Genomic DNA, 23,646 nt, shown 5'->3' on the forward strand with positions numbered 1-23,646 from the left:
GCCTTACTTCTGTTGTGGGCAAAATCTTGGAAAGGTTTATAAGAGATAAGATGTATAATCATCTGGAAAGGAATAATTTGATTAGAGATAGTCAACACGGTTTTGTGAAGGGTAGGTCGTGCCTCACAAACCTTATTGAGTTCTTTGAGAAGGTGACCAAACAGGTGGATGAGGGTAAAGCAGTTGATGTGGTGTATATGGATTTCAGTAAAGCGTTTGATAAGGTTCCCCACAGTAGGATACTGCAGAAAATACGGAGGCATGGGATTCAGGGTGATTTAGCAGTTTGGATCAGAAATTGGCTAGCTGAGAGAAGACAAAGGGTGGTGGTTGATGGGAAATGTTCAGACTGGAGTCCAGTTACTAGTGGTGTACCACAAGGATCTGTTTTGGGGCCACTGCTGTTTGTCATTTTTATAAATGACCTGGAGGAGGGCGTAGAAGGATGGGTGAGTAAATTTGCAGATGACACTGAAGTCGGTGGAGTTGTGGACAGTGCGGAAGGATGTTACAAGTTACAGGGGGGCATAGATAAGCTGCAGCGCTGGGCTGAGAGGTGGCAAATGGAGGTTAATGCAGAAAAGTGTGAGGTGATTCATTTTGGAAGGAATAACAGGAAGACAGAGGATTGGGCTAATGGTAGGATTCTTGGCAGTGTGGATGAGCAGAGAGATGTCGGTGTCCATGTACATAGATCCCTGAAAGTTGCCACCCAGGTTGAGAGGGTTGTTAAGAAGACGTATGGTGTGTTAGTTTTTATTGGTAGAGGGATTGAGTTTCGGAGCCATGAGGTCATGTTGCAGCTGAACAAAACTCTGGTGCGGCCGCATTTGGAGTATTGCGTGCAATTCTGGTCGCCGCATTATAGGAAGGATGTGGAAGCATTGGAAAGGGTGCAGAGGAGATTTACCAGAATGTTGCCTGGTATGGAGGGAAGATCTTATGAGGAAAGGCTGAGGGACTTGAGGCTGTTTTCGTTGGAGAGAAGAAGGTTGAGAGGTGACTTAATTGAGGCATGCAAGATGATCAGAGGATTGGATAGGGTGGACAGTGAGAGCCTTTTTCCTCGGATGGTGATGTCTAGCACGAGGGGACATAGCTTTAAATTGAGGGGAGATAGATATAGGACAGATGTCAGAGGTAGGTTCTTTACTCGGAGAGTAGTAAGGGCGTGGACTGCCCTGCCTGCAACAGTAGTGGACTCGCCAACACTAAGGGCATTCAAATGGTGATTGGATAGGTATATGGACGATAAGGAAATAGTGTAGATGGGCTTTAGAGTGGTTTCACAGGTCGGCGCAACATTGAGGGCCGAAGGGCCTGTACTGCGCTGTCATGTTCTATGTTCGATGTTTAGGGTAATCTCTAAAGTGGTGCACGTGAAACTGGACCCGGGCCCTCGGGAGGCCACTTTCGGGGCGTTGGACCAGCTGGGGTTGGAAACGGGCGCGGAGGCAGATGTTGTAGCCTTCGCCTTGCCGATCGCCCGAAGGTGGTTCCTGTTAGGGTGGAGATCAACCTCCACCCTGTGCCCTGGCGTGGCGGGGGGACCTGCTGGAATTCTTGACGCTTGAAAAGGTCAAATTTAAACTGAGGGAAAGGATGGAGGTGTTCTACAATTCATGGGCGTTATTCATTCTGCACTTTTGAGAATTGGATCACATCGAACATTAGGGGGGTTGGGGGCTGGGGGGGTTGGGGGGAGGGGGATTGTATGTGTTAATGGTGACTATGGGTGATTCCGGATTCCTCTTTGTCATTTGTTTATGTTAACAAATATAGCTAATGGCGGGCTAATGTTTGGTGGGAGGATGGGATCATTGTCATTGATATGGGGATTGACATTACATTCATTACTGATTATTGTTTATTGTTGGGTGTAAATTTGGGAGAAAATGTGAAAAAGGAGAATTAAAAAAATATTAAAAGACGATTGCCTCATTGTAAATTTCAGCGAGAGGGCATTCACTGGGACCCTTCTGTAAAACCTAACAAGTAGGATATTTAATAACAGCACCAGAAAAGCAACCAGGATTTGAGAGTTTAATTTCCATTACACCATGGAATAAAACTGAATTCAATAAATCCGATCATTAATAGGTTAACATCAGGAAAAGGATACAAACTGTCACATAAAAAGCCAATGATTAATTAGTAGCCTTCAGGGAAAGGACACCTTGCCAGTTCTGTACATGACTCCAATCGTTCAATATGTAGTTAGCATAAAGTCCCCTGAAGTAGTCTAGGGAGCCACTCCGTATGAAAGCAATTGTTGCACACCAAAAGGACTACACAGGTTCAAGAAGAAGGCTTTCCACTGGCCGAGGCAATAGCTATAACCTCGTCAGTGTCAGCCACGTGCAGAGATCAAATCTTACAAAAAAACGTTAAATGGTTCCAGTGTCCACAGAGCAGCATGGACGGAATCATTGCGCTCCTGAAAGAGTTTGGCGCCTTCGCGGGCTACTAACTCAACATGAGCAAAAGCGAGATCTTCCCCGTACGCCCACAAGTAGGTGGGGCAGCACTAACGGGACTGCCGTTTAAACAAGCCCAACTCAAATTCCGCTACCTGGGGATCCAAATAGCCCACGACTGGAAAGGGATCCACAAATGGAACCTCACCAGTCTGACAGAGGAAGTAAAAAAGGACCTGAAAAGATGGAACACACTCCCACTCTCCCTCGCGGGGAGAGTCCAGGCGATCAAAATGAACATGCTGCCCAGGTACCTTTTCCTATTCAGATCCATCCCGATCTACATCCCCAAGGCCTTTTTCAAAGCATTAGTCAAACTAATCATGGCGTTCGTATGGAGGGGGGGGGGGGGGGGGGGGAGAGAAGAATGCTAGGATCCCAAAGAAGGTCTTACAAAACACAAAATCAAGGGGAGGGCTAGCCCTCCCAAACCAAAAATTCTACTTTTGGGCGCGACGGCCAAACGAATAAGGGGATGGATCAAGGAGCCAGAAGCCAAGTGGGTGCGGGTAGAAGAGGCCTCCTGTAAGGGGACCTCCCTCCGGGCCCTCGTCACGGCGGCACTCCCATCCCCACCCAAAAAACACTCCAGCAGCCCGGTGGTGATAGCCACCCTCCAGTCCTGGAACCAACTACGGCAGCAATTTGGCCTGACCAAAATGTCGGACTAAGCTCCCATCTGCAACAACCATAGGTTCACACCAGCGGTGACTGACACCACCTTCAAAAGGTGGGGGCAGGACAGAGGGACACTGACAGTTAGGGACCTATACACCGACGGCAGGGTCGCAACACTGGACGAACTGACAGAGAAATTCCAGCCAGCCAGGGGGAACGAGCTAAGGTACCTGTAACTCAAAAACATCCTACGAAAGGAGACAAGGACTTATCCACAACCGCCACGACAGTCATTACTGGAAGAGTTACTGGACGCAAGCATATTAGAGAAAGGAAACTGTAGCGACATGTATGACCGACTGGTAGAAGGGGCCGACACCGTACTGGACCCAACAAGAATGAAATGGGAGGAGGACCTGGGGATCGAAATAGGGTGGGAACTCTGGAGTGAAGCACTGCATAGGGTCAATTCCACCTCCAAGTGTGCAAGGCTCAGCCTGACACAACTAAAAGTGGTACATAGAGCCCACTTAACAAGAGCCCGCATGAGTAGGTTCTTCCCGGAGGTGGAGGATAGATGTGAACGGTGCCAAGGAGGCCCGGCCAACCACGCCCACATGTTCTGGTCTTGCGCCAGACTTGTGGAGTACTGGATTGCTTTCTTCGAGGCAATGTCCAAAGTGGTGGGGGTGAGGGTGGAGCCATGCCCGAAAGTGTTGGTCTTCGGGGTTTCAGACCAGCCAGATCTAGTCCTGGTGAGGAGGGCAGATGCCCTTGCCTTTGCCCCCCTGATCGCCCGCTGTAGAATCCTGTTCGGCTGGCGGTCAGCAGCACCACCCAAAGCTGCAGACTGGCTGTCCGACCTCTCGGAATCTCTCCAAATGGAGAAAATCAAATTCGCCATCCGAGAGTCAGACGACGGCTTCCACAGAACGTGGGAGCCATTCACCCAATTGTACCGGGACCTGTTTGTGGCCAACGAACAAGCAGAAGAATAGCCAGGTAGCCAAGAACCAGGGGAAAGCAGCCAAAGCAGGAGAGGGAGCGATAGACCGGGAAGGGGGCGGGCCGGGGGGGGGGGTTTAGACAGCTCAATCTAAGAAGAAGGAAAGGCGAACCACAGGAGGTAGGTTGGGGGGGGGGGGGGGGGGGGGTCAGGGAAACGTGAACTAACTTGACATCCACAGGAAAAGAGGAGGAGAATACAGGCGGAGGATGGGAGGGCGAGCTGAAGAGGTAGGTGTGCCAGAGAAGACAACGGCGGCGAAATCCATCCAGGAGAAGCAAGGGGCAACACCAGCACTAGACCCATTCGAGGAGTGCACTCCGGAATTGTCTCTCCGGCACAAACAGATGCCTACTTATATTTATTTATTTATATATATATATATATATATATATATATATACCCTGTGTGTACACAACGGCAAATGTACTCTGTTCATAAATCCAATAAAAACCATTTATTTTTTAAAAAATGGTTACTGTGTGACTATTCTGCCACAATCAAAACAAGTTTACCCAATAGGATTTGCACAGAACTCTTTCCTGGCTGGGAGAATTGGATACCCATCTAATTGAGATGTGGCCATCTGCAAACTAGCATTATAGCCAGTGAATTCCCTCCCTGACAGCACTGAATGTACCTTCACCACACATCGAGCAGCAGCTCAAAGTGGCTCGTTGCCACCTTCCCAAAAGCCAACGAGGGATGGCCAATAAATGCTTCGGTGCCCACATCCTTTGAAAAAAAAAAATATCTTGTATTGGCAGCAAAAACATAACCACAGCTTAAATGCAATTTCCCCTTTCCATCCACCAGTTGTCCTCAACAGATGTAATTATTTGTCTCAAAAGCAATCAAAAAAACTCCATAAAGAAATAACATTGGCCATAGTCGTGAGACTTCGACACGGCCTGCTAACTACGAAGGAATCACTCACCTGCAACATGCAGCTCAGGCCATAAACTAAAGGACGATGCTGAGGACACGAATGGAAATCCGAGAAGGCCGACTGCACCGGACTCATCACCACAGCAGGAGCAGCAGGGCTTGGAGCAGCCAGAGGAGCGTTATTTGGTCCAATGATCATGTGAGGTGAATGTGCAGGAACCAGGTTGGAAGTATTTTCACTCAGTAGAACAGAAAGCCTCCTGGCGCAGAAATAAGCAAGGCGACGGGACAGATAGGCCGACTGCACAAACTCTTCAGAGTACTGCAAGAAAGAAAGAAAGGGAGGGCCGATCATTGGGCAGATCATGACTACAATGATCCACGAGAGGTTTGGTGAGTTTTATTAGTTTAGACCAATCTTTCTGCCTTGGATTGAGCTCTAGCCAAGAATCAAGTGAGACAATTGCAAAAAAACAAAATTTAAAAAGGCTCAGCCCTACTTTGTACTCAAATCTACACATAGAAGGTATGTTGTTACGGTTATAATAATAATAATCTTTATTGTCATAAGTAGGCTTACATTAACACTGCAAAATGAAGTTACTGTTGCCACACTCCGGAGTCTGTTCGGGTACATTGAGGGAGAATTCAGAATGCCCAATTCCCCTAACAAGCACGTCTTTCGGGGCTTGTGGGAGGAAACCGGAGCAGCCGGAGGAAACCCGCGCAGATACGGGGGGAACCTGCAGACTCTGCACAGACAGTGACCCAAGCCGGGAATCGAACCTGGGACCCTGCAGCTGCGAAGCAGCAATGCTAATCCCCGTGCTACCGTGCGACCCATGTTGCCAGGAGTAGAAATATGGAGGCTTACAATAATAATTCAGGGAATGCTAGTGCAAATCCCATCACAGCAGTTTTGTTAAATGAAACTGTTTAAAACTCAAATGGGGAAATAAAGTTCTGGGGTCGGTAAACGGGACTACAAAGTTGTGGGATTGTCAGAAAAACACAAGTGGATCATTCATATCTTTTAGATCATTCTTACCCACGCTGGCCCGTGTGTGATTCCAGTTCCACACCAGCATGATTGGCTCTTAACTGCCTTCTGAAGGAACCCAGAGAGGCACTCAGTTACATCGGTCCAGCTGCTCAAGAAGGCAACCCACCACCATCTCCTCAGGGCAACTGAGGATGGGGAATGCTGATCGAGTGACGCGCACATCTCAAGAATGATTATTTTCTTAAAATACACAGCAGATTAGAATCAGTCAATGTTATCCCCTATGGCAAGGGCATGTTCCGGTGCTGGGTCTATGCAACAGTTTAATTATCTACGGACCTATCCCTGGAGTAACACTGGGTCCTAAACACATTCTAGCAGTTTCACGATAATTGTGACATCTTAGCCTTTTCATATTTTTCATTTCATATAAAAAGATGATGAAAATCCAATTGGCAATTGCAGCAACAGACAAGCACAGAAAAAGTCGACTGTTTCCACACTGCATTTTATACAGGCAATGGGACAAGTGCCCATGAGTTCCCATAACTGTGACTGACGCGTGGCGGCCTGCTAGAAATACACCGCTTGATCGCTATACAAAAGCTATCAACTAATTGCAGCCTATTCCGCAAATCCGAAAGGTCATACCCACCTAGGAAGCTGTAATGAGTTTGCCTGCTATAATTATACCATGTGGAGGTTCGCGGAGGAGCAGGTGATAATGCTTGCAAAAGGAAAAAAAAGATCTCCTGTTGCTCTGCTCAAACTGAGATCTGGAATGCAATTACAGACTATCATCATGATTAACATGGTCCATTCTGAGGTAGCACAGAGGAGCAGGGGTTCGAAGAATAGAGTTCAGAAGGGGTGGTGTACAAATTTTAAATTTAGAATTGGCAACTTTTGAGGAAGAGAAATGCTCAATAATAGCATTAGGGAAGGATGAACTTTGAAACCACCATCCATGTTGCCATAGTTAGAAGATCAAAAGACAATGTGACCTGAAAATACATTTATCCAATCAGTGAATTGGAATTTGGCTTTAAGTACTAATTTCTTTTTTTTTTAAATAACTGGCATCAATACTGGCCGCTTACAGAGCATCTCACAACTTCCCTGTTGCAAAACCTACACTCACAATACAATGTTGCATTAGACTATGAAAGAGGTCAACCTCGCATTTCCTTTTTGGAGTTTTAGACCAGCAGACTGATAAAGGACCTTGGCCCAGAATGTACCTTTAAGCAAACCAAGGCCAATGGTGTTGGGTGGAATATAAGGAAAGTAGGAAGGAACTTAAGCAAGGAGTCAGGAGGGCTAGAAGGGGTCACGAAAAGTCATTGGCAAATAGGGTTAAAGAAAATCCCAAGGCTTTTTACACTACATAAAAAGCAAGAGGGTAGCCAGGGAAAGGGTTGGCCCACTGAAGGATAGGCAAGGGAATCTATGTGTGGAGCCAGAGGAAATGGGTGAGGTACCAAATGAATACTTTGCATCAGTATTCACCAAAGAGAAGGAATTGGTAGATGTTGAGTCTGGAGAAGGGTGTGTAGATAGCCTGGGTCACATTGAGATCCAAAAAGACGAGATGTTGGGCATCTTAAAAAATATTAAGGTAGATAAGTCCCCAGGGCCTGATGGGATCTACCCCAGAATACTGAAGGAGGCTGGAGAGGAAATTGCTGAGGCCTTGTCAGAAATCTTTGGATCCTCACTGTCTTCAGGTGATATCCCGGAGTACTGGAGAATAGCCAATGTTGTTCCTCTGTTTCAGAAGGGCAGCAAGGATAATCCAGAAAACTACAGGCCGGTGAGCCTTACTTCAGTGGTAGGGAAATTTCTGGAGAGAATTCTTCGAGCCAGGATCTATTCCCATTTGGAAGCAAATGGACGTATTAGTGAGAGGCAGCATGGTTTTGTGAAGGGGAGGTTGTGTCTCACTAACTTGATAGAGTTTTTCGAGGAGGTCACAAAGATGATTGATGCAGGTACAGCAGTGGATGTTGTCTATATGGACTTCAGTAAGGCCTTTGACAAGGTCCCTCATGGCAGACTGGTACAAAAGGTGAAGTCACACCGGATCAGGGGTGAGCTGGCAAGGTGGATACAGAACTGGCTAGGTCATAGAAGGCAGAGGGTAGCAATGGAAGGATGCTTTTCTAATTGGAGGGCTGTGACCAGTGGTGTTCCGCAGGGGTCAGTGCTGGGACCTTTGCTGTTTGTAGTATATATAAATGATTTGGAGGAAAATGTAACTGGTCTGATTAGTAAGTTTGCAGACGACACAAAGGTTAGTGGAATTGTGGATAGCGATGAGGACTGTCAGAGGATACAGCAGGATTTAGATTGTTTGGAGACTTGGGCGGAGAGATGGCAGATGGAGTTTAATCCAGACAAATGTGAGGTAATGCATTTTGGAAGGTCTAATGCAGGTAGGGAATATACAGTGAATGGTAGAAACCTCAAGAGTATTGAAAGTCAGAGAGATCTCGGTGTACAGATCCACAGGTCACTGAAAGGGGCAACACAGGTGGAGAAGGTAGTCAAGAAGATGGCATGCTTGTCTTCATTGGCTGGGGCATTGAGTATAAGAATTGGCAAGTCATGTTGCAGCTGTATAGAACCTTAGTTAGGCCACACTTGGAGTATAGTGTTCAATTCTGGTCGCCACACTACCAGAAGGATGTGAATGCTTTAGAGAGGGTGCAGAAGAGATTTACCAGAATGTTGCCTGGTATGGAGGGCTTTAGCTAAGAGGAGCGGTTGAATAAACTCGGTTTGTTCTCACTGGAACGACGGAGGTTGAGGGACGACCTGATAGAGGTCTACAAAATTATGAGGGGCATAGACAGAGTGGATAGTCAGAGGCTTTTCCCCAGGGTAGAGGGGTCAATTACTAGGGGGCATAGGTTTAAGGCGAGAGGGGCAAGGTTTAGAGTAGATGTACGAGGCAAGTTTTTTTTTTTTTTTTTTTACACAGAGGGTAGTGGGTGCCTGGAACTCGGTACCGGAGGAGGTGGTGGAAGCAGGGACGATAGTGACATTTAAGGGGCATCTTGACAAATACATGAATAGGATTGGAATAGAGGGATACGGACCCAGGAAGCGTAGAAGATTGTAGTTTAGTCGGGCAGCATGGTCGGCACGGGCTTGGAGGGCCGAAGGGCCTGTTCCTGTGCTGTACATTTCTTTGTTCTTTGTTTGTTCTAACCAACCTGGGTCTTGTATTGTTGTTTACAGCACGTTCTGGCTTGTTCATGTTTAAACATTGTGGAGGCTGAAGTCCACGTGTGCAACAATAATAATAATACGGCTACATCGAGTGGCAACTCGATTTGAACTCGTTACTCAAAATTCAACTCTGCTCCTGTATAGTGCCTTGGGACATTAATTACATCAAACACGCTAGATAAATGTAACTTGTTCATTCTTGCTCGAGATTGAAAAGATAATTCAAATGTCATTTTTTTGTAGTTTTTCTTTGCGTCTCTTTCTATTGCACCCTTAATCCCATCATTCTTTCGTCTCGGTTTTTCTTTCTGAACCAATTTGATATTGAGTTTGGCATTCTAGCTTACAATTCCTGGTTCAGATCCTGCACTGCTCATTAACAATTCTTCCACCTGATGATTGGTTCACATACACAGCCGGTAGCCCTGTTTGCACAGTTCCCGGGCTTTGGTAGTAGAGCCAAACCTCCGATCAGAACCACACAAAGGTGACTCTGGGCAAGTCTGATATGATCTTCCTACTGTGATGTGCTCAATGACATTAGAAACCTTGTCTTTAGTACGATGTCATCCGGCTACTGAAAACAAGCCGGAAGCAGAAGCGACTGTTCAAGAAATGCTCAGAGCAATTTAATTGGTTCCGGTCCTGTGCCTCTCTAGCTAGTGGCAGCTGTTTACTGCCCTGCATTTCTTCATAATTTTGTTCGTACTTATTTGTCCGTCAGTTACTTCGCCTCATGCTCAACTGTGAGTTGTAGCAATTTAACACACGATATTTCAGTCAATCATGTGCAGAGTGACACCAGCTCGACAAATGTCTGATGGACCTGTGTGTCAATATATAGATTTTTTAAATCAAGTATGCAGATACTCAAAGAATTTTAAGTGACTTATTTAAAACAGGGGAGGTAAAAAAAAATTAATTCTGAATTTAGGATTCTTTTCTTCTGCTCGTTGCGGTGACGGTCGGCAGTACTGAGAAATTGGCACCGAGTTCCATATCCATTGTTACCACACATTGGATTTTTGAGCAGTTCTGTTCTTTCCCAACATGATCCATCAAGCCTTAGTTCCCAGGAACACGAGGAATTTTCCATGTCCCAGACCAGTCAGCCCTGCCAGCAAGACGGGCAATTGTTTGAAAAATGAGGTACAGATTGGCGACGAGCTCCCAAACTGGAACTTGAACTGAACTCCCAAACACAGTTAGACACAGAACTAATAGCTCCAAGTGGAGAGGAGCCTTTCAACCCGACACACCGAACTGGATTCAAACCCAGCTGTGAAGTGCTTGGGCTCAGCCCACGACAGGACATCACAATTCCGCAAACTCCCAGGGGGGCTTGCTAGAAATATTTTGCAACCTTTTTGACGTGGGATGGGAGCACAGGCTTCAGCAACATGCAGCCTGGCGACATTTACCATCGCCCCATTCTCTGAATGGAGTTGACATTGCTTTTGGCGCACCACACAAAAAGCCTGGCCCCACTCCAATGTAGGTACTGTAGCTGTCTATAGATCGCAGCATGGGAGGCACGACTGAAGTTATATTCGATTATGCAGAAAACCCTCTGACTGATTGGCAAGATGTTATCCTTCTACTGCAAAAAAGCATAACTATGTATTTGTGCCATTTTAAACTGAAATTTAACACAGATAATTTGGAGCAAAGAATCCCCAACTCCAAACTGGTTGGGCCACACGTTCTTCCTTCATTCTACTTTCTTTATTTCTATCTACCTATATTTTATAACTGTATAAAAATGATTTCAAAAAATAAATACTCAAGTTGCTCACCTGGAGCATGAGCGGCAACAGCAACTTAAGGACTTCATCGTCTGTTGGTCTGACCTTTTCTAGGACATCAAGGATCCAGGTCAAATACTCATGTCTCTCCAACATCCCGTCCTGCAACATGACATGCATGCAATTAAAATAAGCTTCTGTTTTCTCCTCCATGTGCTTAGCAAATCAATGCCGCCGTTTTATTACAGCAACGGCAAGCAACCGCAATCCTAACATTGCTACCACCTGCAAGGATGTCCAATGCCTGTACTCATGTAGGATACCATTCAAGGCTTGTAGACACGTGCAACATGCAAAGTGGGGCGGGGGCTCAGTCCGTGCCACTTGTGATGTACTGATCTCTGAAGGGAAGCGGAATAAATCTAAACATTGTGGAACTGGAAACGTATCATCAATATCGACGACTGCCTAAAGCCAAACTTTCCCATCGACATAGTTAATGAATGTTACTGCTTCTGATGATTTGTCGGGGGAAAGATTATACAACTCAAGATGTTGATTTTTTTTTTTTAAATATTTTTATTCTCCTCCTTTTTCATGTTTTCTCCCGCATTTACACCCATCAACAATAAACAATAATCAGCAAGATATGTCAATCCCCATAATAACGATCCCATCCGCGCCCCCCCCCCCCCCCCCAACTAATGTTCGATGTTATCCAGTTTACATAGATTACATAGAACATACAGTGCAGAAGGAGGCCATTCGGCCCATCGAGTCTGCACCGACCCACATTAATCCCTCACTTCCACCCTATCCCCGCAACCCAATAACCCCTCCCAACCCTTATGGACACTACGGGCAATTTTTAGCATGGCCAATCCACCTAACCTGCACGTCTTTGGACTGTGGGAGGAAACCGGAGCACCCGGAGGAAACCCACGCAGACACGGGGAGAACGTGCAGACTCCGCACAGACAGTGACCCAGCGGGGAATCGAACCTGGGACCCTGGCGCTGTGAAGCCACAGTGCTATCCACTTGTGCTACCGTGCTGCCCTTGAAAGTGCATAAAGTTCTTGAAAGTGCATAATAAATGACTTGTAGAACCCCTCCGAGCTTCCCCTCAGTTCGAACATAACCTTCTCAAGGGTCAAGTATTCCAACAGGTCCCCCCCCCCGCCACGCCAGGGCACTGGGTGGAGAGGCTGCTCTCCATCCCAACAGGATCCGCCTTCGGGCGATCAACGAGGCGAAGGCTATGACATCTGACTCTGCTCCCGTTTCCAACCCTGGCTGGTCCGACACCCCGAATATGGCCTCCTGGAGACCCGGGTCCAGTTTCACACGCACCACCTTGGAAATTACCCTGAACACCTCCTTCCAGTACTCCCCTAGCTTTGGACAGGACCAAAACATATGAACGTGATTAGCGGGCCCCCACCCCGCAACGCTCACACACATCCTCTACTCCTTCAAAAAATCGGCTCACCCTCACCCTCGTGAGGTGCGCTCTATATACCACCTTCAGCTGTATCAGCCCCAACCTCGCACATGAGGTGGAGGCATTCACTCTCCGTAGCACCTCACACCAGACCCCCCTCCTCGAGAACCTCTCCCAACTCTTCCTCCCTCTTTGCTTTGATCCCTTCCAGTGGTGCCTTATCCTCTTCCAAAATAGCTCCGTACACTGCTGACACTGCCCCCTTCTCCAGCAATGTGGAGGCCGGTTCCTCTGGGAAGCTCTGTATCTCCTTCCTGGCAAAATCCCAAACCTGCATGTATCTAAACACTTCTCCCTGCTCTAGTCCATACTTCGCTTCCAGCTCCCTCAATCCTGCAAACCGACCCTGAAGAAACAAATCTTTTAGCGTCTTAATCCCCTTCTCTTCCCATTTCCGAAAACTTCCATCCCACCTCCCTGGCTCAAATCTGTGGTTCCCCCGAATCGGCATTTCCCTTGACCCTACCCCCAACCCAAAGTGTTGGCGAAACTGCCTCCAGATTATCAATGAAGCTATTATTACTGGGCTCCCTGAATATCTCCCCGGAGCTATCGACCCCCTGCACAAACTCTCCTCCATTCTGACCCACTGAGAATCAACCCCTCTGAACTAGCTCCGCACCTTCTCCACATTCGCCGCCCAGTAGTAGTAGTACAACAGGTTCGGGAGACCCAAACCCCCTGCCTGCCTTCCCCTCTGTAGCAGCACCTTTCTCACTCTGGCCACCTTCCCTCCCCATATGAATGAGATAATCCTTCCCTCAATCTCCCTGAAGAAAGACTTTGGCAGGAAAATCGGTAGGCATTGAAACATAAACAGGAATCGCGGCAACACATTCATTTTAACCACCTGTACCCGACCCGCCAGTGACAGAGGAAGGCCGTCCCACCTTGCCAGATCGGCTTTCACTCTCCCCACCAAACTAGTGATGTTGTACCTGCAAAGCCTCCCCCACTCCCGGGCAACCTGCACCCCCAGATACCTAAAATGAGTCCCTGCTCTTCGGAATGGCAGCCCCCCCGCCCACCCCTGCCCCCACCCCCGGCCAAGACACCACAAAATACTCACTCTTGTCCAGGTTCAGCTTGTACCCCGAGAAAGACCCAAATACCCGCAGTAGCTCCAATATTCCTCCTATCGACGCACTCGGTTCCGACACATACAGCAGCAAGTCGTCGGCATATAAAGGACACCCTATGCTCTATCCCCCCCCGCAGTATTCCTTTCCATGCTCCCGAACTTCTCAATGCTATGGCCAACGGCTCAAATCGCAAGTGCAAACAGCAGGGGGGGGGGACATAGGACATCCCTGGCTCGTCCCACGGTGGAGAGAAAAGTATCTTGAACTGATATTATTTGTGCGGACACTCGCCTTCGGCTCCTTATACAATAGCTTTACCCAGTTCACAAACCTTGGTCCAATCCCAAACCGCTCCAGCACTGCCATCAGGTACCCCCATTCTACCCGATCAAACACATTCTCGGCGTGGAATGCCACAACTACCTCGGTTTCCTTCCCTTCCACCAGTGCCATAACGACATTCAAAACCCTCCTAATGTTCGAAAACAGCTGCCTCCCTTTCACGAACTCCGTCTGATCCTCCCCTATCACCTTTGGGAGGCACTCCTCCAGCCTACCCGCCAGTACCTTCACCAACACTTTTGCGTCCACATTCAGAAGTGATATGGGCCGATACGACCCACACTCCGTGGGATCCTTATCTTTTTTTAGCAACAGTGAAATCGATGCCTGCCCCAAGGTTTGCGGCAACACCCCCTTCCCTATCGCCTCCTCAAACATCCCCACCATCAGGGGTGCCAACCTATCCTTAAATTTCTTATAATATTCCACCGGAAACCCATCTCGGCCCTGCCACCTTCCCCGACTGCATCCTCCCAATCGCATCCTTTATCTCCTGCTCCACTATTGCTCCTTCAAATGTAGCCCTGTCCCCCTCCCCTAGCCTCGGGTACTCCAACCCATCTAGAAATTCCTGCATCTCACGGTCTCCCCCGGGTGGCTCTGACTTGTACGACCTCTCATAAAACTCCTCAAAAACCTTGTTAATCAGCACTGGGGCCACCTCCAACTTCCCTGCCCTATCCTTCAACTGAAGAACTTCCCTTGCCGCTGCCTCCCTCCGGAGCTGACCTGCTAACATACGCCTTATCTCCATGTTCATAAACTGCACCCCTTGCTCGTCTCAGTTGGCGCACCGCCTTCCTGGTTGCCAGTCGGTCAAAGCTCGCCTGTAGTTCCTTCCTCTTTTCCAGCTTCGCCGGGTCCCCATCCTCTGCATACCTCCTATCTACCTCCACATCTCATCTATTACCCTCTGCCGCTCCAACCTCTCCTCTTTGTCCACCCTGGCCTTAAACAAAATTACCTCACCCCTCACCACCGCCTTTAGAGCCTCCCAGACGACTGCCTTCGACACCTCACCCGTACAATTGAAACCTACATATTCCTTAATTACCTTTTCAATTTTCTCACAGAACACTTGGTTCCCCAAAAGCCCCACAGCCAGTTTCCACCCCGGTCTCTGCGCTACCCCCTTCTCCAGCACCTTATCCACCCAATGTAGAGCGTGATCTGACACTGCAATTGCAGAGTATTCCGGCCCCTTGACTCCAGCCAGCAAAGCCTTCCCCACCACAAAAAAGTCGATCCGCGAGTATACCTTATGGACCACTGAGAAAAACGAGTACTCCCGTTCCCTTGGGTGCAGGAACCTCCAAGGGTCCACCACTCCCATTTCCACCATTAGCCCAGCCAGCGCCTTCGCCCCCACCTGATGGGACCAGCGAGCGCGGCCGTGATCTGTCCAACCTTGGCTCCACGTGTGGGGTCTGGGATGATACTGAAACAGATTGCTGTGGAGCAACTTAACACAAGCAGCAATTACACGCATCTTAAAATATGTATCTGGCCAGAAGTGGATTTTACAAAAAAAAAGAACCATCAAGAGGCTGAAGGAGGAGTCAGTAACTATCCCTCGGAGCTTATTTATACACTCTGCAAATGAATCTGATGGAGCCCAGAAACTTCACCGAATCAATACATTACAGATCAACCTCTAATACTGAATTAGGTCATGTTCTATGCTGGCATGATCATAAGCTCAAATAGTGACACGTGCCACATCTGGCTCACAGCCAAGGGCATCAGAGGGACAAAAGCAACCTGCTTGTTGCCTCAAAAACAAAAACTTAGAGTATTTCATGTTCTTCCTTTCCAGGAGTTGTCGGGTTTGGGGAGGGAGAGGGCAGTGGAGAGGGTGAGGAATCCACAAACACACTCACCAGCATTTAAAAAGGTATGGAGATTGAAACTCTGCAACGCAACATTCAGAATAAACCCGTTAACATATCTGTCTAATGGGGGTTAACCCTTTGTTAGGATTGCCAAAGAAATTGCTTTAGTTTTTGAAATGTATTCTTTCTTATTTATTCTTTTCCGTGGTAGGATTTAAACCCGTGTCCCCAGAACATTAGCCTAGGGTTCTGCATTACCAAGTCTATGACCACTATACCACCATTCTCCCTACCCCCGCCACCCCACCTACCCATCCACCATTTCTTACCCACGCGTTTAATGCAAATGCAAATGCCACTAATACTGCAAAGCACAACTACAACTAAGAAACAGTCAATTCCATTACTTGCTTTTGAATGGTTTTGTTTAAAGCGGTGAGTGGGTAAGGATGGGGAATGGAATAAAAGTCCCAATACTGAACTAATTTAATCAAGAGTGTGACAATTCAACTGGCAGTATCACTGGGAGATCCTAATGCTTTATGGTTCAACAGAGTGAAAGTTCAGCAAATCTATCCAGCAGGTCACCCTCCCCCATCGCTCCAAGTTAACAAAACACTGTTTAAACAAACATATTCCACAAAAGGTAAAGAGAGAGATCGAGAGAGAGAGGAGCAGAAAGTGAGTTCATAATAATTCTTTGTTAATGGTTCAGTTGCAAAAAGGGGGAACTGAAGCCAACGCTCCTTCTTTAAGTCCCATTTGCTCGACAGCTGTGAGTTTCCAACCGATTTGCACTGACAACCCCCTTCATATTGTTCAACAGCCTCTCCATGAAGCAGCTCTGTAATGTGACAGCGCTCCTGCTGTTACTTAATCCATCCCATTTACATAGCTTTGACAAACTCCCCCGGCATTAACAAGAAAGGAAGGAGCGATCATACGTAGAAAGTCACAACTGTAACTTTCAGTTTTGACCACAGATGCTCTTTGCCAGCGGAAGGAGGGGAGTGCTGTGAGGATTGTACTGCCATTTACTGTGGTACCGCCAGGCACTTACCTTTTAAGCAGAGCAAAAGAAGCAGCACCTATTTCATGCTGTGAACACCACTCATGCTTCTAGAAGCATGGAATGTGCCTCTGAGCTGGATCTTCCATGACATTAATGTCCCTCATTTAAAATTGCAGTGCCAGTCAGGATTGCAATGTAATAGGGCTATAATTTTCTTTATATTATTTCTGGGAATATGAGCATCGTTAAGAAAACCTACATTTATTGCCCGTCCAGGTTGTTCTTGAGAAGATGCTGCTTTTCCCTGAACTTCTGCAGTCCACGTGGTGAATGCGTTCCGACAGTGCTGGTACTTAGCAGGGGTTGGGGATTTGACTCAATGGCTTGGAGGGAATCTGAATCTGGAAGAGACGGTGCTCCCTTAGTCCAGTTGCTTCTAGGTGGCAGAGGATATGCATTTGGGAACGACTGCCAAATAAATGGCCAGATTGAGCCTCCACAGTTATCTGCACCCGTCATGTTGCAGCTGCAAGGCTCCTGCCCACTCCCCATCAGGGCTCGAGAGAAATATTTTTTGCGTCAACTCCATTTTAAACTGTCAACCTTTTATTTCTAAACAGTGACTCCGGAGTTCCGACAAGAGGAGCCATACTCTCCACATCCACCTCGTCAAGCTCCTTCCGAATCTTAGATGTTTCATCGAGTCGCGTCTTACTCTTTGAAACTCGAGCGGATACAAGCCTAGTCTTTCAACAAAGAACAAAGAAAAGTACAGCACAGGAACAGGCCCTTCGGCCCTCCAAGCCCGTGCCGACCATGCTGCCCGTCTAAACAAAAATCTTCTACACTTCCTGGGTCCGTATCCCTCTATTCCCATCCTATTCATGTATTTGTCAAGATAAAAACAATCCACCCATTCCAGATATTTGTCAGGTAAAACGCCTATAACCTGATAGTCAAAGACTTTCGGAGGCTGTTTAATCAGACCCCTGCCCTTCGTGTACAGAAAGAGGCTGGAAGGTTCCAGCTCTTTCTGTTCAACATGGCCGTGTTTACCTGCAGGGTTTGCAACTTCCAGGCTTGTCCTGGAGTTTCCAGCAATTTAAGATTAATCTCCAGGACAGTAATTCGAGTATCCCAGGGAGAAAAAAAAAATCAGAAGCCTGAAACGAAAGTGAAAAGATTTTTTTCAATTCCTCTGAATATTTTATTTGCCATTAAAAAAATACTGGAGATGGGGGAAGGAGAGAAAACACTCTTTGGCCAAGCGGGGCCAATGGAGGCCATCAGTCATGTAATGAAGTCTGCAGGAACGCGCCTAGGAGGTGGAAACACTAGTTACCTGGAACATGTAAAACGCCAGCTTCTCATTGTACTCCCACTGCTTTATTGCTTGTTCCACCTCCGGAGGCACTGTTGTTGTAGATGGAGGACCTTGACCAGAAGGCCCATGATGATATTCTGCAATTTTAGCCAGCTGTTCGCGAAGGTACCTTGTCAAAATCTGAGTCCATTCTGTAAAGGGAGGGAGAGAGAAACAGAGGTAATCAAGGTACAACGTCAAAAGGAGCACTAATAATAATAATCACTTATTGTCACAAGTAGGCTTCAATTAAGTTACTGTGAAAAGCCCCTACTCGCCACATTCCGGCACCTGTTTGGGGAGGCCTGTACGGGAATTGAACCCTGCTGCTGGTCTTGTTCGGCATTACAAGCCAGCTGTTTAGCCCGCTGCGCTAAACCAGCCCCACCACAACTCAAAGTGGAGAAGTTCCTGATAACTTGTACCCTAGAAGGCTTAGGGGAAGTCCGAGATAAGGCAACCGAGGCTCTGATCAAAGTCTTTCTAAACATCCTCGGATATAAAAGTTGTGCCAGATGTTGCTAATGTAATAAACTTTGTTTAAAAAGGGTAGACCAGCCAAATACAGACCAGTCAATCCCACACAGATAGCGAATAAACCTGCAGGTGCCATGACAATGATAAAATTAACTCTCATCCAGAGAAATACATATTGATGACAAACAAAACGTATTGGCAAAAGGCAAGTTGCATCTATCACACTCTTCTAAACTTGAGCAGGTTTAAACCATGAGGAGAATTTCAAGCAACGGCTCAGGCATTCACAAGCAGAATCAAATGCAGCCACATTATTGACCATTAACATCTACATTAACGTCAATGCTGCTTTGCCTCCCCAGAGACAGTCAATGAAATCACTAAGTGCTGCACTGTGCCTCCAAAGGTCATGCATGTTGCCTTGTTTGTTCTGTACTGCAACTAGAGATGACTAAATAGTGCCAACAGAGTGGGGTACTCTCATTTCAGACAGCGAAATTATTCATTGGCACTTGCGGTGCAGGTGGGCACCAACCATTCAGAAAGAGTAGCAAGTTCAGTAGGTGAGACGATTCCCTCACCCAGCCGAAAAAACAAAGCCATTCATCTCATTCGCATTTTGGGGCAGTTTGCTGACTTCATCATCGCCACACTCCATTGTGCAAAGGCGTTGTCGAGTCATTCGGAGATCAGCATTTCATTAATCAAAGTGCAATCCTGTATTAATTTTGTTAACAAACCAGCTTACCTTGTCACATAAAAATCAATTGGTACATCCAAATGCCTACCTTTATCAATTGCAAGATCAAAAATAGGAAAAAAATTGTAAATTGTTTATGTGGTGTTGTTAAGGAAAGAGAGGGAGAGTCTACTGCAACAGTAGCACTGAAGTTTAGGACATTCTCAAAAGGTCTGATCTGCATTATTGTCTCCACAGCGTAGTGAATTAGCAGAACTCACATTTTTACTGATGTATCCTAAAATGCACTCTTAATAAAGTGGACCATCTATACATATATATATATCATATATATATGTTCTGCAAAGATTGCAGTGTGCAATGGACGACTGTTAGCATTTGCACAATTTGCATCTCGCAAAAGCACGTAGAAAAATCAGAGATCCTCACTGAGGGTTATCTTTTTAAGTGGTCTCGTATATTAAAATGAAAAAAATAAATAAATACTAGTGTAATGATATGTCGACAGACATGTAACTAAAGTGTTAATCACAACACCTAGCTGTAACACTACCACTAGAGGGCATTACTAGATCCACAAAATAACTGAGTTCCCAGAAGCTCTAGCTCTCTTTCAGCTCTCTTTCTATGCAGGGGTTACCAGAAAACAGCAGTGTAGCAGAGAGGATCTCAGCCTAGATACCACTTGTAGCTTAGACACAGTTTGTACAGTTATTCATTCTTACTTTATTGCTCAAGTTAGTTCAGTAGAGTATCAAACTCATTTATTAGTTTTAGCGATCCTTAACAAATTCTTTCAGTTTACTTCGAAGTTTTGAGTGTTCTTCAACATCATCTACAGTTCGCAACGACATGTATTACTTAAACCCAGTAATATACCAATTAGTATTGGTTGAGCCCCTAGCCTCAGCACATCCCAAAGCACTTTGCAACCAAGGAAGTACTTTTGAAGTGTTGTACTGCGGGAAGCCCAGCTGTCGATGCACACAGCACAGTCTCACAGATGATCTGTTACTCATGTTGGTTGAGAGTTGAATATTGTCCAGGTCACTCAGGACATGTTCTGCCCGGCAACGAACGGTCACTGACTGATTCCTGCCTAATGCTTTCTGTGAGCACTGGGCAGAAACATTTAGACCTTGGAAGTGAAAGGAACTCTCGCTGAGGTGAAAGAACTGCTCTATTGTTCAGAAAGCAGCGAGCACCTTTGCTGTGAACCTGGAATTGCCGAGTCTGCAGAGACGGTGGACAACCTTGTCAGAGAAAACCATCTCAAGCCGAGAAGGAAGAAATATCAAAACAAAAGCCTGAACTTCAGAAAGATTGTTCTGAAATGGTGTGTGTGTGTGTGTGTGTGTGTATGTGTGTGGTGGGGGCGGACCCGGACTCAATTCCAACCTCGGGTGTCTGTGTGGAGCTTATACGTTCTCCCCGTGTTCTGCGTGGGTTTCCTCCGAGTGCTCCGGTTTCCTCCCACAGTCTAAAGATGTGCAGATGGGGTAGATTGCCCATGATATATTGCCCCTTAGTATCCAAAGGTCAGGTGGGGTTCCAGGAATAGGGTGGGGAGTGGGCCTGGGTAGGGTGCTCTCTCGGAGGGTAGGTGCAGAGCCGATGGGCTGAGTGTCCCCCTTCTTTCACTGCAGAGATTCTATGATTTCAATGAATATTCATGCATTACTGCATTATTTTTTTGAAACTTGGTTGAGTCACATTTCTGGATTGCCTTTAAACCTGCGATGACAACATGAAACTTAAAACAAACATCGAGGGAATCAGCCATATCAACAAAGCTCAACTTAACAGAAGTTATCTGGAAATCACTAGGAGCCTCATACCAATTTAGTCACTCTGGGATTCACAGAGATTGTAATGGAAGCTCTCAAGTAGAATAAGAATGCTTCCAAGAGTAAAACGGATAGTCCATGACCAAAAAAGAATGCGAAATTTCGCTTAACAGATGTATGGATGTTTTGATATCAATCAAGATAACATTAGTGAATTCAAATGTACATACACGACTGGGATGTATTTGTCGAAATGATAAATGTTTTGAATTCCTGGTCCGATAAGTGACAATGTTACAGAGATGTGCAAAGTGCAACTGAGTGAAACACAGACCGAGTCTTGGGGAGATGAGCTTCAATGCACGGAATTATTTTTTTTCCCTCCAGCTCTTTTTGAAGTTAAACAAGACTATTTGATGACACGACCGGGTAGCGTTGTTATCTTGGATAGATGTTGATACATTACAATTTCGGGTTAGCTTTCCAAATTGATTTGAACCTTTCCCCCCCACCCCGAACAGTGTCAATTCAGAAGCATTTTGCAATTGTGGTTTTCATTTTCCACACAGGCTGCATTTAATTACACAGCGATTACCAGCTCCCTCTGCGGCATTAATAAAATCAACCAATCAGTAAAGGCCAGCTCAGAACAAAGACCTAAATATAGGCTCCCCCAGGGGTAATGCATGTGATTTTGCAAAATGTTTCTGACCAAAAAGGGGAGGGGGGTCTCTGAACGGATCAAAAAATATGGTCAATTATCCACACCACTGTTCTGATGCAAAACTGTGCATGTGCAAAAAAATTAATTTAATTTTGCTTATGTTCGTGCATGAAAGGTTTGCCTGTCACTGCCAAGATTAAATACATTATTCATGGTATGTTAGTCAATGACAGTAACCTTTCATGTAAATAGTACACCATTTGAATCATGAAGAACACAAGTGTTTTTAGGTGTAGTTAAAGATCACAAGACACAACAAGGCTATCCCTTCGGGTCAGCCCCATGTATGTCAATTACCTGCTCACAACCCTTTACCCATCTACACTGGTCTCTCACATCGTTATTGCTGGCTGCTCCAATTCCTTTCACCACTGAATGCTTTACCTTCTGCCTGGAAGGGATGTCGAAGCAGAGCCAATGGTAATCTTTGGGACACTGGATGAATATTCGAAATGGGAACATCTGCAGGGCTATGGGGGAAGAGCGGAGGAGTAGGACTAACTGGATACTCTCAGTTACGGTTAGGATCGACCAATAACTCCCCCCATCTTGTACAATTTGATTCGGCAATGTCTTCGAATTTGGGCGAGGATGTTTTTGCCTGGATTTTGTTTTTAGATTTGTTTATTGTCACGTGTACCGAGGTACAGTGAAAAGTATTTTTCTCCGAGCAGCTCAACAGATGATTAAGTACATGAAAAGAAAAGGAAATAAAAGAAAATACATAATAGGGCAACACAAGGTATACAATATAACTACATAAGCACCGGCATCTGATGAAGCATACAGGGGTGCAGTGTTAATCAGGTCAGTCCATAAGAGGGTCATTCAGGAGTCTGGTAACAGCGGAGAAGAAGCTGTTTTTGAGTCTGTTCGTGCGTGTTCTCAGAATTCTGTATCTCATGCCCGATGGAAGAAGTTGGAAGAGTGAGTAAGCTGGGTGGGAGGGGTCTTTGATTATGCTGCCCGCTTTCCCCTGGCAGCGGGAGGTGTAGATAGAGTCAATGGATGGGAGGCAGGTTCATGTAATGGACTGGGCTGTGTTCACGACTCTCTGAAGTTTCTTGCGGTCCTGGGCCGAGCAGTTGCCATACCAGGCTGTGATGCAGTCAGATAAGATGCTTTCTATGGTGCATCTGTAAAAGTTGATAAACTCCCTCCAGGATTTTTAATTCAGGTTTCTTGCAAAGCGCAGGCCAACTTGTCACTGTGCCATGCTGGTTCGTATTTGGGGCGGCACAGTAGCACAGTGGTTAGCACTGTAACTTCACAGCCCAAGGTTCGATTCCCGCTTGGGTCACTGTCTGTGCGAGTCTGCACGTTCTCCCCGTGTCTGCGTGGGTTTCCACCGGGCGCTTCGGTTTCCTCCCACAAGTCCTGAAAGAGGTGCTTGTTAGGTGAATTGGACATTCTGAATTCTCCTTCTGTGTCCCCGAACAGGCGCTGGAATGTGGCGACTGGGGGATTTTCATATGAACTCCGTTGCAGTGTGTTAATGTAAGCCTAATTGTGACAATAATAAAGATTATTACTATTTCATATCCAGCTTGTTACTAGGCCGTGGGTACAAGACCAGCATTTCTGGGCCTTTTCCAATCGAATAGATGAAAGCAGTTCCACTAGAAATAAAGTACACACAAAATTACACAGAACACGCAAGTCTGTGCCAAGGCTGTGCTCTGCACAAGCCTCCTCCATCAAACCCAATCTCCACATATCTCCACCCAACAGATTCAACATGAAATACTAGGGTTCCATCATTAGGTTTTCTAACTCAACTGTAATCAAATGGATCTCTTTACTGGCAATAAATATGTTGGAGCTGTCAACACCATTTTGTAGTCAATATAATG

The 23,646-nt window shown here is 46.3% G+C and overlaps 1 protein-coding gene across 3 annotated transcripts in view; it reads right to left on the reverse strand.

Annotated features, from left to right (window-relative positions):
* Positions 1–23,646, reverse strand: part of LOC140389583 (mediator of RNA polymerase II transcription subunit 12-like protein) — a 731,598-nt gene that overhangs the window by 640,380 nt on the left and 67,572 nt on the right. For all 3 annotated transcript variants that reach the window (XM_072473837.1, XM_072473838.1, XM_072473836.1), the window contains exons 6-8: positions 18,085–18,257; positions 11,023–11,133; positions 5,039–5,311 (exon numbers count right to left, since the gene is read on the reverse strand). In XM_072473837.1, coding sequence (XP_072329938.1) covers positions 5,039–5,311; positions 11,023–11,133; positions 18,085–18,257 — 557 coding nt within the window. The remainder of the gene's footprint in view (positions 1–5,038; positions 5,312–11,022; positions 11,134–18,084; positions 18,258–23,646) is intronic.

This window comes from Scyliorhinus torazame, chromosome 14 (assembly GCF_047496885.1).
Source record: "Scyliorhinus torazame isolate Kashiwa2021f chromosome 14, sScyTor2.1, whole genome shotgun sequence".
NCBI classification, from domain to species: domain Eukaryota; kingdom Metazoa; phylum Chordata; class Chondrichthyes; order Carcharhiniformes; family Scyliorhinidae; genus Scyliorhinus; species Scyliorhinus torazame.